The 15,742-nt window shown below is 44.4% G+C and overlaps 1 protein-coding gene across 1 annotated transcript in view; it reads left to right on the forward strand.

Annotated features, from left to right (window-relative positions):
* Window positions 1–15,742, forward strand: part of necab1 (N-terminal EF-hand calcium binding protein 1) — a 362,049-nt gene that overhangs the window by 306,568 nt on the left and 39,739 nt on the right. Inside the window, exons 10-11 of the mRNA XM_072467989.1 lie at window positions 9,841–9,953; window positions 14,817–14,894. Of these exons, the coding sequence (XP_072324090.1) occupies window positions 9,841–9,953; window positions 14,817–14,894 (191 nt within the window). The remainder of the gene's footprint in view (window positions 1–9,840; window positions 9,954–14,816; window positions 14,895–15,742) is intronic.

Consider the following 15,742-nt stretch of genomic DNA (forward strand, 5'->3'; position numbering starts at 1 on the left):
TCTATCTCTCCCTTGAATGCTGCCCACTGTTCTGACATTGAATTTTCTTTTAGTAGCTGTTTCAAGCCCATATTTGCCAAATTACGTCTCAGCTTAGTAAAAATGGTCCTTCCCCAATTTACAATTTTTACTCTTGGATTACTATTCTCCCATTCCATAACTTCTTCCATACCCAGAGGATTTGCACAGTTGTATGGTGGAAAGAGAAGCATTATTTCATTCACCATGCAAAATGTGTTGGATTACAGCTCATATGGCACCAATAGAAATTTGTTGTCAAACAGCAATGTTCTTGATAAGCAGATCGATGATTCTAAGTTCCTAAACTATGCAGGCAAGGAATTGCAGAAGTTGGCTTTGTAGAAAGCATACACAGTTTCATAGCATTTTCCATCTCTTCACACACATATTACGACACATCTTTTGTTGTATCCCTGAGGTTACTGCCTAATTCTTTGGAGCACAGTAAGAAGTCTTACATCAGGTTAAAGTCCAACAGGTTTGTTTTGAATCACTAGCTTTCGGAGCACAGCTCCTTCCTCAGCATTCACCTGAAAGCTAGTGATTCGAAACAAACCTGTTGGACTTTAACCTGGTGTTGTGAGACTTCTTCCTGTGCTCGCCCCAATCCAATGCCAACATCTCCAATTCTTTTGAAACAGGTGTAGCTGTTGCTTGAGACCAGCTGTGTGAAAGTGATAGGATGATATGAGGTGCTGCTGGCTTCTGCAGCACTGGGATTGTTGTATTGGTATATGGCACATTTGGTGTAAAGGGATAAAGTGGGAACGAGGGCATATGGGCTTTTCACAGTAACTTCATTTGAACCCTACTTGTGACAATAAGCAATTTTCATTTTTCATATGGTCAGTTTTTCAGGTAGTGAAGGGAGAAGATAATGACAGTGACATGGTTGGGGTTCAGTGTAATGCTGTTTTCAGGATGAACTGCAAAGTCAACTTTTGTGGCTTTTGGCAAAGGTAAGGGCTACCTTAAGATATTTTTTTGTTGAGTTATTGGTTCTGCCTTCAGTTCCCAGTGGAAATGGGTGCTCAGTGAATAGAGCACTGCTTCAATGCTCCAGATACATTATGGGAAGCTACCATCTTAAATATTTTTCATAACTCTAACAAGCCTCACGCACAGTTTGCATACACGCTCTCAGACTGATTGCATTGGGATTTGCTGAGGCTATCAGGCACATTATAGATCTCAAGTTACTAGTCACCCTGTTGCCTCTTATTATCGTCCCTCTTATTTGAAGATTGCGGAGGAGATAATGGAGGATTGGAGGCTCAGAAAAGGTATGACAGAATGGTGCATTTTCATCTTAGGTGTTCAATTAGAATCCATCTTTACGAGAACACCAATGTCTACAAAGCCAGAATGGCATACCGATACACATCTAAGTTTGCTTGCATGTGGAAACTTTGGTGGGAATTTCTGTGCAACCCACGGCGTGTTTTTCGGCGGCGGAGGCGGCCCGTTAGCAGGATGTTCTGGTCAAGCCGATGTCAATAGGATTTCCTATTGAATGCACCCTCATCGCTGGGAAACCCCAAGGCCGGGGTGTACCGTTGGTGGGACCTGAGAATCCGGCCGGTGTGAACAGCCTGTAAATTCCAGCCTATAATTCCCAAAGGAGGATGTCACAGAGCAATGCAGTCAAACTTTGGAATCCTTTCCAGGACAAAGAGAACAATGTCAGTGACTGTGAAAATAATTGTGTTGTACTTGTTACGTAGCAAACTCATTCTAAATAACCATGGTAGACTTCTCTCACATCTCCTAGCTTTCAGTACATACTTACATTGCAAAAAATATCAATGCTCTAGTTGTCAGGGTCTCTGATTTCATCAGTTTATTTTTTAGAAAGAAGTTTACATCATGAAAAGTCTTCCATGTGGTAGGATCAGCAAAGAAGGACGAAGGGATTGATTAAGAAGTGGAAAGTACAGTACGAAAGGAAGCTTGCAGGGAACATAAAGACTGACACTAAAAGTTTCCACAGATATGTGAAGAGAAAGAGATTGGGAAAGAGAAATGTAGGCCCACTACAGATAGAAACAGAGAATGCATAATAACGGACAAAGAAATGGTTGAGCAATTGAATACATACTTTGGTTCTGTCTTCACAAATGAGGACAAAAATCAGATCCCATAACTATTGGAGAATTAAAGGTTTAGTGAGAGGGAAGAACTGAGGGAGATCAACATTAGTAGAGAAATGGTGCTGGGAAAACTGATGGGATTGAAGGCTGATAAATCCCCAGGGCCTGAGAATCTGCATCCCAGAGTGCTTAAGGAGGTGGCTCTGGAAATAATGGATACATTGGTGGTCACCTTCCGGGATTCTATAGACTCTGGAACTGTCCCTGCAGATTGGAGGGTAGCTCACGTCACTCCGATATTCAAAAAGGGAGGTAGAGAGAAAGCAAGGAATTATAGACCAGTAAGCCTAACATCGGTAGTGGGGAAAATGCTTGAATCCATTATCAAGGACTTTATAGCGGAACATTTAGAAAGCAATGGCAGGATCAGTCAGAGTCAGCATGGGTTTATGGTGGGAAAATCATGCTTGACAAATCTGTTGGAATTCCTTGAAGAGGTAACCAGTAAAGTCGACAAGGGGGAGCCAGTCGATGTATGATAGGGCGGCACGATAGCACAGTGGTTAGCATTGTCGCTTCACAGCGCCAGGGTCCCAGGTTCGATTCCCGGCTTGGGTCACTGTCTGTGCGGAGTCTGCACGTTCTCCTCGTGTCTGCGTGGGTTTCCTCCGGGAACTCCGGTTTCCTCCCACAGTCCAAAGACGTGCAGGTTAGGTGGATTGGCCATGCTAAATTGCCCTTAGTGTCCAAAGGGGTTGCATGGGGCTACTGGGTTACGGGTATGGGACGGAGTTGTGGGCTTAAGTGGGGTGCTCTTTCCAAGGGTCAGTGCAGGCGTGATGGGCCGAATGGCCTCCTTCTGCACTGTAAAATTCTGTGTTCTATGTTCAAAGATGTATATTTGGACTTTCAGAAGGTGTTCGACAAAGTCCCGCATAAGAGATTATTGTGCAAAATTAAAGCGCATGGGATTGGGGGAAATGCATTAAGGTGGATAGAAAACTGGTTGGCAGAGAGGAAACAAAGAGTAGGGATTAATGGGTCCTTTTCAAATTGGCAGTCAGTAACCAGTGGGGCACCACAGGGATCGGTGCTGGGACCCCAGCTATTCACAATATATATTAATGATTTGGATGAGGGAACAAAATGTAACATCTCAAAGTTTGCAGATGATACCGAATTAGGTGGGTGGGTGAATTATGACGAGGATGCAGGGAGCTTACAGCAAGATCTGGACAGGTTGGGCGAGTGAGCAAACCAATGGCAGATGCAGTATAATTTGGATAAGTGTGAGGTTATTCATTTTGGAAGCAAAAACAGGAAGGCAGATTACTACCTGAATGGTTGTAAATTGGGAGAGGGGAGTGTGCAACGGGACCTGGGTGTCCTTGTGCACCATTCGCTGAAGGTAAGCATGCAGGTGCAGCAGGCTGTAAAGAAGGCTAATGGTATGTTGGCCTTCATTGCAAGAGGTTTCGAGTATAGAAGCAAGGATGTGTTGCTGCAATTGTATAGGGCCTTGGTGAGGCCACACTTGGAGTATTGTGTGCAGTTTTGGTCGCCTTCTCTGAGGAAGGATCTTCTTGCTCTTGAGGGAGTGCAGCGAAGGTTTACCAGACTGACTCCAGGGATGGCGGGACTGTCATATGCGGAGAGATTGACTATACAATACAATTTACAGTGCAGAAGGAGGCCATTCGGCCCATCGAGTCTGCACCGGCACTTGGAAAGAGCACCCCACCCAAGCCCACACCTCCACCCTATCCCCATAACCCAGTAACCCCACCCAACACTAAGGGCAATTTTGGACACTAAGGGCAATTTAGCATGGCCAATCCACCTAACCTGCACATCTTTGGACTGTGGGAGGAAACCGGAGCACCCGGAGGAAACCCACGCACACACGGGGAGGACGTGCAGACTCCGCACAGACAGTGACCCAAGCCGGAATCGAACCTGGGACCCTGGAGCTGTGAAGCAATTGTGCTATCCACTATGCTACCGTGCTGCCCAAGGTTGGCCATTGGTTGGGACTAGGTTGGGATTGTTCTCGCTGGAGTTCAGAAGAATGGAGATCTCATAGAGACTTATAAAATTCTAACAGGACTAGACAGGGTAGAAGCAGGGAAGATGTTACCAATGATGGGTGTGTCCAGAACCAGGGGTCACAGCCTGAGGATTCAGGGTAAACTATTTCAGACAAAGATAAGGAGACATTTCTTCACACAGAGTGGTGAGCCTGTGGAATTCATTTCCACAGGAAGTAGTTGATGCTAAAAATTTGAATATATTCAAGAGGCGGCTGGATATAGCACTTGGGGAGAATGGGATCAAAGGCTATGGGGGGAAAGCAGGATTAGGCTATTGAGTTGGATGATCAGCCATGATCGTGATGAATGGCAGAGCAGGCTCGAAGGGCCAAAAGGGCTTCTCCTGTTCTTCTATATATCTATGCATCTATGATACCCCAGAGTGCAGGACATCATTGACAGTAGTCATGTGGCCATATGCACCCCTATTTGTATTGCCACTTCATTCAGGAACAGATGGGTCTTCTATTCCATGAATAAATAGCTAGCTAATGACCAAAGCAACCGAACATTGTTCAAGAATGACTATTGTCATGGCAACACCTATGACAATTCATAGTGGATAAACTGAATTGTGATGAAGACTACAGATGAATGCCAGGGAACACTAATAGGCATGGCAACAGTGACATTTGAGAAATTCAAAGGGCTGAGGAAAGGTATGGTATGATGAGCCCAGTTTATGGGCAGAATATAATCCACCCTTGAGGTTGTGAAGAGAATGGTAATGTGTAAAAGAGTGCAAGATTATAGTTTTCATTAACATTTTTGAAAATGCATCAGAATGAACCATTCATAAGAACTAGGAGCAGGAGTAGGCCACCTGGTCCCTCGAGCCTGCTCTGCCATTCAATAAGATCATAGTTGATCTTTTTGTGGACTCAACTCCACTTACCCGCCCAGTCATCATAACCCTTAATTCCTTTACTGTTCAAAATTCTATCTATTTTTGCCTTAAAAACATCCAAGGAGGTATCCTCAACTGCTTCACTGGGCAGGGAATTCCACAGATTTACAACCTTTTGGGTGAAGAAGTTCCTCCTCAACTCAGTCCTAAATCTGCTCCCCCTTATTTTGAGACTAGTTCTAGTTTCACCCGCCAGTGGAAACAACCTCCCTGCTTCTATCTTAACTACTCCCTTCATAATTTTATGTTTCTTTCAGATCCCCCTCATTCTTCTAAATTTCAATGAGTATAGTACCAGTCTACTCAGTCTCTCCTCATAAGCCAATTCTCTCAACTCAGAAATCAACCTAGTGAATCTCCTCTGCACCTCCACTGCCAGTACATTCTTTCCCAGGTAAGGAGACCAAAACTGTACGCAGTACTCCAGGTGTGACCACAGCAGCACCCAGAACCAGTTGCAACATAACATCCCTATTTTTAAACTCCATCCCTCTAGCAATGAAGGACAAAATTCCATTTGCCTTCTTATTTACCTGCTGCACCTGCAAACCAACCTTTTGCGATTCATGCACAAGGACACCCAGGTCCTGCTGCACATCAGCACGCTGCAATTTGTTTTACCATTTAAATAATAGCCAATTTTGCTATTATTCCTATCAAATTTACCTCACATTTACCAACATTATACTCCATCTGCCAGACCCTTGTCCATTCAATTAAACTATATATATCCTTCTGCAGACTTTCAGTGTCCTCTGCACACTTTATTCTACCACTCATCTTAGTGTCATTTGTGAACTTTGGCACACTGCACTTGGTCCCCAACTCAAAATCATCAATGCAAATTGTAAACAATTGCGGTCTCAAAACTGATCCCTGAGGCACATCACTATCCATTGATCGCCAATCAGAAAAACACCTATTTATCCCCACTCTATGCTTTCTATTAGTTAACTAATCCTTTATCCATGCTAATACATTACCTCTAATGTCATGCATGCTAATGTTCTGCAACAGCCTTTTGTGTGGCACCTTGTTGAATGCCTTCGAGAAATCCAGATACACCATATCTACCGGTTCCCCATTGTCCACCGCACTTGTAATGTCCTCAAAGAATTCCAATAAATTAGTTAAACATGACCTGCCTTTCATGAACCCATGCTGTGTCTGCCCAATTGGACAATTTCTATCCAGATGTCTCGCAACTTCATCCTTGATGATAGATTCAAGCATTTTCCCCATCCAATTGCTACAGTGCAGAAAGAGGCGATTTGGCCCATTGAGTCTACATCGACCCTCTGAAAGAGCACCCTACCTAGGTCCACTCCCCCACCCTATCCTCGCCACCCCTCCTAACCTGCATATTTCTGGACACTAAGGGGAAATTTAGCATGGCCAATCCGCCTAACCTGCACATCTTTGGACTGTGGGAGGAAACCGGAGCACCCGGAGGAAACCCACGCAGACATGGGGAGAACGTACAAACACAGTCACCCAAGTTTGGAATTGAACCTGGGTCTCTGGCACTGTGAGGCAGCAATGCTAAGCACGGTGCCACCATGCATTCTAAATTAAAATTTTAGCATTTCTTGGGCTTTCTAGAATAGCATCCCATTCTCTCTTAGATGTGACAGCTCTACAATTCAGATCAATTGGCACTCCTGTCCACAGGATTGACCTTCATTAACCCCAGTCCCCCAGTGCCACAAATTTAAAATATGCATCCTTGTGTTTAAATTTCCTCTTGGATTTGGCTTCCCCCAGCTCTGCCATCTCTTCTCACACCCTACATCGTTCTCCCAAAGTACTCTATTCTTCTGACTTCATTCCCTTGTCCATCACAGTCCTCTCTTCACCCCACCACTGTTGGACGCCTGGATATTATCACAACCTGGATTCCGCTTCATAAACATTACTGTTTTTCAACCTCCATCTGCTCCTTTAAGGTTCTTTTGAAACTCAAATCTACATCTTTAACTACAGGCATGATTTAGCCACTGAGTTGCGCACAGCGCAGATCTGGGCACATTGGCTGAATCTCGCAAGAGCCCCAAATCAGGCTCCATGCCGGGCCGATCGCAAGTCACCCAACTCACTCCACTCGGCACAATCTGGATCTCACCCTCGCTGGGTGTGATCCAGATCTGCATATTTAAATGATTAGTTCGGCTCATTTAAATACCTAGATGCCATTTGTACCCAGTGCCCGGAAGTCAGCGGCCACATCTACAAGACCTTGCCAGAGCCCTGCTTAGCACTGGTTTACACAAATGTACACCAGGCACGATGGTACCTTGGGGTGTCTCGCAGACCATTAGAGATCCCAGGTTGTCATGGACAGGGCAGGGTGCCCAAGTGCCAGCTTGGTACTGCTAAGGGTCTGGCCTGAGAGAGCCTTGCCCATTTGAGGGAGGGTGAGGGGGTCCAAGGGGCCTTGAGAAGTATGTGGGGGGGGGGGTGTGAAGGCGGGGGGGGGGGACGTGCAGCGATCAGGGCTGCTGTTCGAAATGGCACCCAGATCTACAAAGAGCCATTCCTGCTGAGCTCTCCAGCAGGAAATCAACTAAAGTGTGGCCTCGTCGGGGAGAAACTCTCCTGGGCTCAAGGAAAACAGCAAAGTGCCGGTGCATAGAGGGTCAAAAAACGGACCTGCTGCCACCACGAAACACCCCGCCAAATGTGCCCTAAGGTGAACTTTAACCTTTTTCCTGTTGAATTGAGTCCCACATTTCTGCTTACTCCGAATCTTTTTTTTTTTTGACAGCATCCATTTTTATTTATGACTTTATGAAAGGATGTTTTTCTGCATTAAAGGCACTAAATAAGTGTTGTGATTATGCAAGAGCTGTTTAAAAGATATGAGTACAGTAAGAAGTCTTACAACACCAGGTTAAAGTCCAACAGGTTTGTTTCGATGTCACTAGCTTTCGGAGCGCTGCTCCTTCCTCAGGTGAATGAAGAGGTATGTTCCAGAAACATATATATATAGACAGATTCAAAGATGCCAGACAATGCTTGGAATGCGAGCATTAGCAGGTGATTAAATCTTTACAGATCCAGAGATGGGGTAACCCCACGTTAAAGAGGTGTGAATTGTGTCAAGCCAGGACAGTTGGTAGGATTTCGCAGGCCAGATGGTGGGGGATAAATGTAATGCGACATGAATCCCAGGTCCCGGTTGAGGCCGCACTCATGTGTGCGGAACTTGGCTATAAGCTTCTGCTCGGCGATTCTGCGTTGTTGCGCGACCTGAAGGCCGCCTTGGAGAACGCTTACCCGGAGATCAGAGGTTGAATGCCCTTGACTGCTGAAGTGTTCCCCGACTGGAAGGGAACATTCCTGCCTGGTGATTGTCGCGCGATGTCCGTTCATTCGTTGTCGCAGTGTCTGCATGGTCTCGCCAATGTACCATGCTTCGGGACATCCTTTCCTGCAGCGTATGAGGTAGACAACGTTGGCCGAGTCGCACGAGTATGTACCGCGTACCTGGTGGGTGGTGTTCTCACGTGTAATGGTGGTACCCATGTCGATGATCTGGCACATCTTGCAGAGATTGCCATGGCAGGGTTGTGTGGTGTCGTGGTCACTGTTCTGAAGGCTGGGTAGTTTGTTGCAAACAATGGTTTGTTTGAGGTTGTGCGGTTGTTTGATATGAGACAGCCCATTTTAGAAGCAATTGCTGAAATGAACAAGGTACTACTGATATACCCCTAACATAAACATATAAATATACTGCAGTGACCTTTAGGAAAAATATGAAAGCTGGGATACACAATGAATATCTAAAGAATAGGCAATGGTTGGCAGAGTGTGCAAATTCTCATTAGTTATCACTTGTGGATATCTTTTTGTTATGTTACAAAGGGGCGATGATATGTAGTTTGGAAAAACTCAACTTCTACCCAAAAGGCATGAAATCAGTGATGCAATCATTCCACCTCGCCATTCATGCAAGCATGAGACATGGATCCCATGTGACCAGCAATTTGTGAGTATCCTGATGCAGTTCACAGACCCCAGGTGGGGGAAACAATCATGGAAGCTTACTTTTCTTTAGCATGTTCCTCTGGAAATGTGCACAGTGTATGCTCCGCCCGTTTACACTTGAATTTTGCTGTTGGGTCCTGCATTCGTCATAGGTCTACAATATTTACACAACCTTATGCTAGTTACAGCTAGGCAAACTGTTCATCCATTTACAGGTCAACCTGAAAATTGTATCAGGTGGGCCTTTGGTGTGATAGAGGTGACAAGAGATATTCTCCCAATTTTCAAATGCCAGCTATAAATTTTTCTTCCAGGTTTGCTTCAATGAGAAGGAATGGGTAATGTATTGTACACCAACAATGGTTAGACCTCTGCAGCTTGCCAATGATATTCCGTAAACTGCAGCAGTAAATTGATTCAAGAAAGAGAACTAGTCGATATCAGATTTTATTTCCTTTTTGAGATTACATTTTCATTTCAAATGATATATCTCATGCCCCAGTGCTAAACATTCTCAGTTAGTAAAAGCCAAATCTAACCAATAACCTTGTGATAAGAATTAAGTTTAATTATATAGACACATTTTTTATAACTAATGTGCTTCTGAAAAAAAATAGGTAAGTAGTCAGAGCACAACAAAAGCTTAATAATATCAATTTTAATAGCACAGCACTGATTTATTTGCAATTGACAATAATGGTTTTAATATGTTTATTTGCTAATGTGCAAATTGTTTTTTCCACAGCACATTCTTATTGTTCAGCGGCAGATGTCTGTACTAGAAGAAGAACTAGAGGAATTCCGTTTAGCTTTGAGGCAGTATGTGATATCTGCAACTGCACAAACAGGGTGTTTGCAGTAAGTATGAGATCTTTGTGAAATTCATCTTTGCGACTCTGTAAAGTTTATTCCAGTATTTATATTGAACTATGATTTACACCTCTTATACTCAATTTACACAGCAGCCAATTCTAACAGCAGTAGATGGAATAAAAAGGCAATAGGAAACTTGGCTCTTCTATGTACAAGTTCTGAAACAGCTCTGGTAACACTTAACTTTGAGTGACATCCATCTGATTTTCAGCTAGCTTCAGGAATGCCTCATACTCACATCATTTTAATAAAGAGAAATTGGACAACCGTGGCTTAGTTTTCCATTGTTAAATGTTTATAAAATACTACATGCACATTTGACTAGACACATTCCATATAGTTATATTTTTAAATTCATACTCCACCAGTTCTGGATTATACAAAAAGTGACAATCCCTTACTTAAACAGGGCGTTGTCCACTGAAGGAATTTAAGAGCACAACTAAAGTTGTTTATTTAAAAACTCTTTCAGAGGCGCATTAATACAATTGCCCCTGATCTTGTTTTACACTAATGAGTTTTTTGAGTAGGTTGTGTCAAATGTTTTAAAAATCAATAACCAAATATGAAAGAGTGGGAGAGTTTAAGACACATGTGATGTTGGGGATTTTTCATCTATCATCTTCACCTTTACTTTCAGGAACAATTTGACAAAATGTAATTATTGATAAGGAGCCTTGCCCTTGTGGTAGGCACATGTTCCATGATGTCCCCATTTATTTAAATCAATGGTTAGAACATTTTGGGGTGCATGTTCATCATTTTTCCAGCATGTGCTCTACATTGGGAGCAAACATTTGTCAAAAAATAACCTCTAGTGACATCAAGATTTATGATGATACGGAATCTAAAGGCACAACTTATTTTTTGACAGTATTTTCTCCAAACAGACCTACATGCATTGTATTGGGGGGGGGGGGGGGGGGTATTGGGTCAGGTACCCATTTGTGACTGAGGCAAGCTTTGTGTGATTCTTTAACATAGTCAAGATATAAACATCCTGCTTCTGAGTTTCCAGTACATCAGAGAGGGTAGGCAGGGTGATGCAGCAAATCTGGCAAAAGAAAGATTTCTAGATAAAAGGAGCCCTGGCGTTAGTCAGAAAGACTCAACTGGTCATGGATTTCTGAGACTTCAGCAACCATAGAAATGGAAAGGAATAGGAAGGCTAACCCTGGTTCTCTGACTCTTACCTTGAAGTCCTGCTGCATGAGCTGAGGGACTGAAGTGAGATGTTTCACAAAGATGGGAGGAAAAGGCCAACCTCTCAAACCAAGCAGGCAATGATGAAATAAGCAGATCCGTGGTCATTCAAACCTGGATACAATGTCCCAATAGGTTCAAGGTCCACAAGAGGGTATGGAAGGTGAATGGCATAACACTTTCAAGTGCCAAGCCTCATCTCCACACAATTCATTTCTCACATTCTTTGCTTTCCTTACAGAGAAGAGTGGGGAACTATATGGAGTGGCAATTGAGTTGGGTGGTGGTTGTGGGGTGGGAGGGGTGCTCTCTAATGAAAACCATCTTCATGACAACTGGCAAAATGTGTCCATCTGGGCCACTGGGAAGGAAATTGTGTTACAGAAGCTTGCAGATATCAGCAACATCCTGCCATGAAAGATTGAGTCTCCTGAGGCACTGGTGCTCATACATGTCAATACAGATAATTCACTGCCTGAAGACTGTGTTGGATGTCTTGCCTCCTTTGTGCTGGATCACTGTGTCCATCCCTTTTGTCTTGTGCAGTGACATGTGGCTGAGGAAAGGGCTATTGGTTTTACTCCTGTTGCTGTTTGTCCTGTTCCTCATCAGAGGCCCAAGATTGCACTTCAGAAGCTGTTCCTTTGCTGCAGTAAAGACTGACAGCTGGGAAGTATGACATTTTACAAATGTACAGCATGTGAAGAGTTAATGTTATGTTAAGCCTAGCCACTGGAGGGAGCTAAGGGACAGCACTGGCTCTTGGGCTTGGGAAGGAGATGTAATTCTCCGCAGCGCGGAGAATCGGCGGCGCGGCGCTGGTCGGGGTATGCGCCGACTCTCCGGCCGGGGCCGGCACGGGCTCACGCGCCGATTCTCTGGCCCTGATCGGCCGAGCGGCCATCAACAAAAAGCCGAGTCCCGCCTGCACCATTCTAACATCCTCTGAACCGGCGGGACCTCGGCGTTGAAGGGTCCGGGGGCGGCCTGGGGGTCCGACCCCAGGGGGGGAGGGCCCTCCGTAGTGACCTGGCCCGTGATCGGGGCCCGCCGATCAGCAGGCCGGCCTCTCTGCCCCCCGGCCTCCTTTCCTTTGCGCCGGCTTCTGTAGCCCTGCGCCATTTGGCGTCGGGGAGGCGCGGGGAAGAAAGCCACTGCGCATGTGCTAGTTGGCGCCGGCCCATGCGCGGAACCCGTGGTGCCGGGTTCAGGCCGGGATCGGCAGCTGGAGCAACATAGGCCGCTCCAGCGCCATCGTAGCTCCCTGTGGGCCGCAGAATGGGGTCCCGGAACGGGCGCAGATATCGGAGTATTTCATAGAATTTACAGTGCAGAAGGAGGCCATTCAGCCCATCGAGTCTGCACCGGCTCTTGGAAAGAGCACCCTACCCAAGCCCACACCACCCTATCCCCATAACCCAGTAACCCCACTCAACCAACACTAAGGGCAATTTTGGACACTAAGGGCAATTTAGCATGGCCAATCCACCTAACCTGTACATCTTTGGACTGTGGGAGGAAACCGGAGCACCCGGAGGAAACCCACGCACACACGGGGAGAACGTGCAGACTCCGCACAGACAGTGACCCAGCCGGGAATCGAACCTGGGACCCTGGAGCTGTGAAGCAATTGCGCTAACCGCTATGCTACCGTGCTGCCCACTCCCGTTTTTACTCCGGTGTCGGCACTTAGCTGCCCGTTGGGAGAATCCCGCCCAAGATTCATAGTGTATTGCAGAGGTAGTTAAGATATAATAGTTATAGTTAGTAGATAGAGATAGTGTTAGTTAATGTCATTTAATTCTTACATGTATGTTTGCTATTCAGAATAAGTGTTGAACTCAAATTTAGTAGTGTTAATAAAATTAGTTTAGTTCTTCCAAAGAGGTCCGTGTATCGTTGTGATCACTATGCCTTCCATCCTGGAAACCCTCACAAACATCACCATGGGAAGTAGAGATCATGACAAATAAAGTTCAAGATAGAAGTTGGAAATCACCTGTCAAACAATGAAGTCACACTCTGAAGGAATGATGTCAGCACCAGTCTCTCAACAAGGCATGACTATATCTATTCAATTTCACTGTTTGAAGGTTTTCCTGCCTTTCAGTTTCATTACTAAAGCAGTTTATTTCCCGTTGTGCTTTACCCTTGCTGGACCCTTCCGAGCTCCACACAGCTCAGAATCTCCCAAAGTGCATAACAGCAGCTGAAATATTTTTGAATTCTAAACACATTTGTACTACAGGAAACATAGCAGTCAATTTGCAAACAGGAATCTCCTATAAAACGGTGATGTGATAATGACCAAATATTTAGTTAATTATTTAAATGACATTCTTTCAGGGGTAAACATCGATCACGACACTAAGGATAACTCTCCTATTCTTCTTTGAAATAATGTGGGATTTTTTTTGTCCACCCGAGAGAATAGACCATATTTTATATCTCATCCAAAAGGCAGACAACTGAATTTTCATCAGCAAGGTGAGTAGTGGATGCTGGGAAAATCCACAAATCTTCATTGTAGATGTGCAAGGGCATACTGTAGTCAGGTCACTTGACAGTGAAGGATATGCAGAGGCTTGTGTTGATGCTCTGGGACTTCATCCCAGTTTAAATAAAAGAGAAAGGTCTCACCTCTTGCCCCCACACACTCCCCATGCCACCTCATGGCCCCCATATCAGGATGTGCCCCTCCAACCACCCCCTGACCATTCATGACCTCAATGCTGCATTATGTATTCTTGCCCTATAACCCAGGCATCCATTACTCTGATGAAATACCTGAGCCTCAGAGAAAACATTTCTTGATTGAGAGCTCTGGGTCTTTGATCTCTGCTGTCAATTTCACAATGTTTATTTACACAGGCTGAAGAAGTTTCAGGTGCCTGTAGTTTGTTATTGATACTTTAAAGGGTCTGGGTGATTGACCTTTTTATTGTCCTGTAGTAAAATAGTTTTTTTAATAGAGTGAAAAGTAATGAACAAATGACTTTTTAAATTTACATATCCAATTGTCACTATGTTCATTATACCTCTGAGGGGACAAGAACCAGGACTTCTTAAAAACCTGGTTGGCCCAATTACATGATTATTGCCAAAAAGTAGGATACACCTATCTCCACAACAAAGCCAGCTAGGTCGGGAGTGCCAGTTGCAGGATTTAGAACCAAATCATCCTTCACCATTAAAAGGCACTTCTGAAAATTGCACAGCCCATGAACGAGGTTGGGAATCCTGGAAGTCGGATCCATCTGCCATTTTTAAAGGGCTCTTGAGTCATCCCAATTTGGGGAAAATCCAGGCCAGAATCTCCAACCATGTAGCACTCCACTAGTACTGTACTGGAATGTCATGCCAAACAATTTTGTTTGAGTCTCTGGCGTGGAGGCATGAATCCATAACCATCTAACTTAAAGATAAAAGTGTGATCCACAACTATTAAAGCTTGTTTAAGACATGCAACAAATTATTTCCAATAAACCATAATTTTAATGACATTCTTATTTAGATGTTGTATTTAACTGCTCAATATCAATGTTAACATGAATTATGCATCAATAATAGATTATATTTCTCATGAATTACTACTTTATATATCCATTATTTTACTAATTGCGAATCATTGTTTTTTTTCAATAGTGTTTCTGTGCAGAAACTTTCAGCTGAATCCCGTTTTACACTTTACGAATTTTGGGAAAACACTAATCTCTGGAAAAAGTAAGTAATGTGACAGTCTGGTTAGAGACTGCACTAGATGAATAATCAACTTGATGGAATAGCAAACAATAAGAAATAGTGATGTCAGCTGCACTGTTTAGCAGCTGCAGAAAATGAGCAACATAAATTCACTCGCTTGCTACATTTTTCTACAAACCTATAAATCTTGTAAATTCTAATACATATACAAGTGAATGGTATTGAAAAGGATTTGTATGGTGATGATGCAAATGAAATACAATGGTTGGGAATTTTCTTGAAATTGTTTCTACTTAGTGGCATTATGTCATTGGACATAATACTGCCGATTCCATTTACAAGCAGGGGTGTGCAGCCTCAGTTGCAGGTGGGCTGCCATTACGGGCTGGGGTATCGGGGCTGGTGGGTGGGTTTTGGAGTTGGGGAAGGGGCGTATCAGTGCTGGGGGGCAACCATGCGAGGATCCTCCATGCCAACCCCTGGATTTTATGTAGCCCTTCCGGGCAACCCTAATTCCTGCCTGTTTGTCCCACCAACCACCAATAACTCCCACTGACCGTGGAGGCCCCTGATCGTGAGGCTGGAGGCCATTCATAAGAGGGAATTGGCAATTGTTGTTAAGTGAGCACTTCACACATCCCACATGGAACCTCAATGGTGCGCATGTCATGTAGCATGTGGGACGCATTGCCTAAAATCCCAAACACACCTTGATGCATGGACACTGTGCTTGAACACTGCAGGATGCAGCACCTCAGACGCAGCAACCAACCTCCAAACACCCAGGGGATGGGCCCTAGCCCTGGGCACATGTCCGCAACCAGGGTTTGGTGATGTTCTCTTCGAGTATCTGGATTGCAGGGTGTGCG

This window comes from Scyliorhinus torazame, chromosome 11 (genome assembly GCF_047496885.1).
Source record: "Scyliorhinus torazame isolate Kashiwa2021f chromosome 11, sScyTor2.1, whole genome shotgun sequence".
Lineage (NCBI taxonomy): Eukaryota > Metazoa > Chordata > Chondrichthyes > Carcharhiniformes > Scyliorhinidae > Scyliorhinus > Scyliorhinus torazame.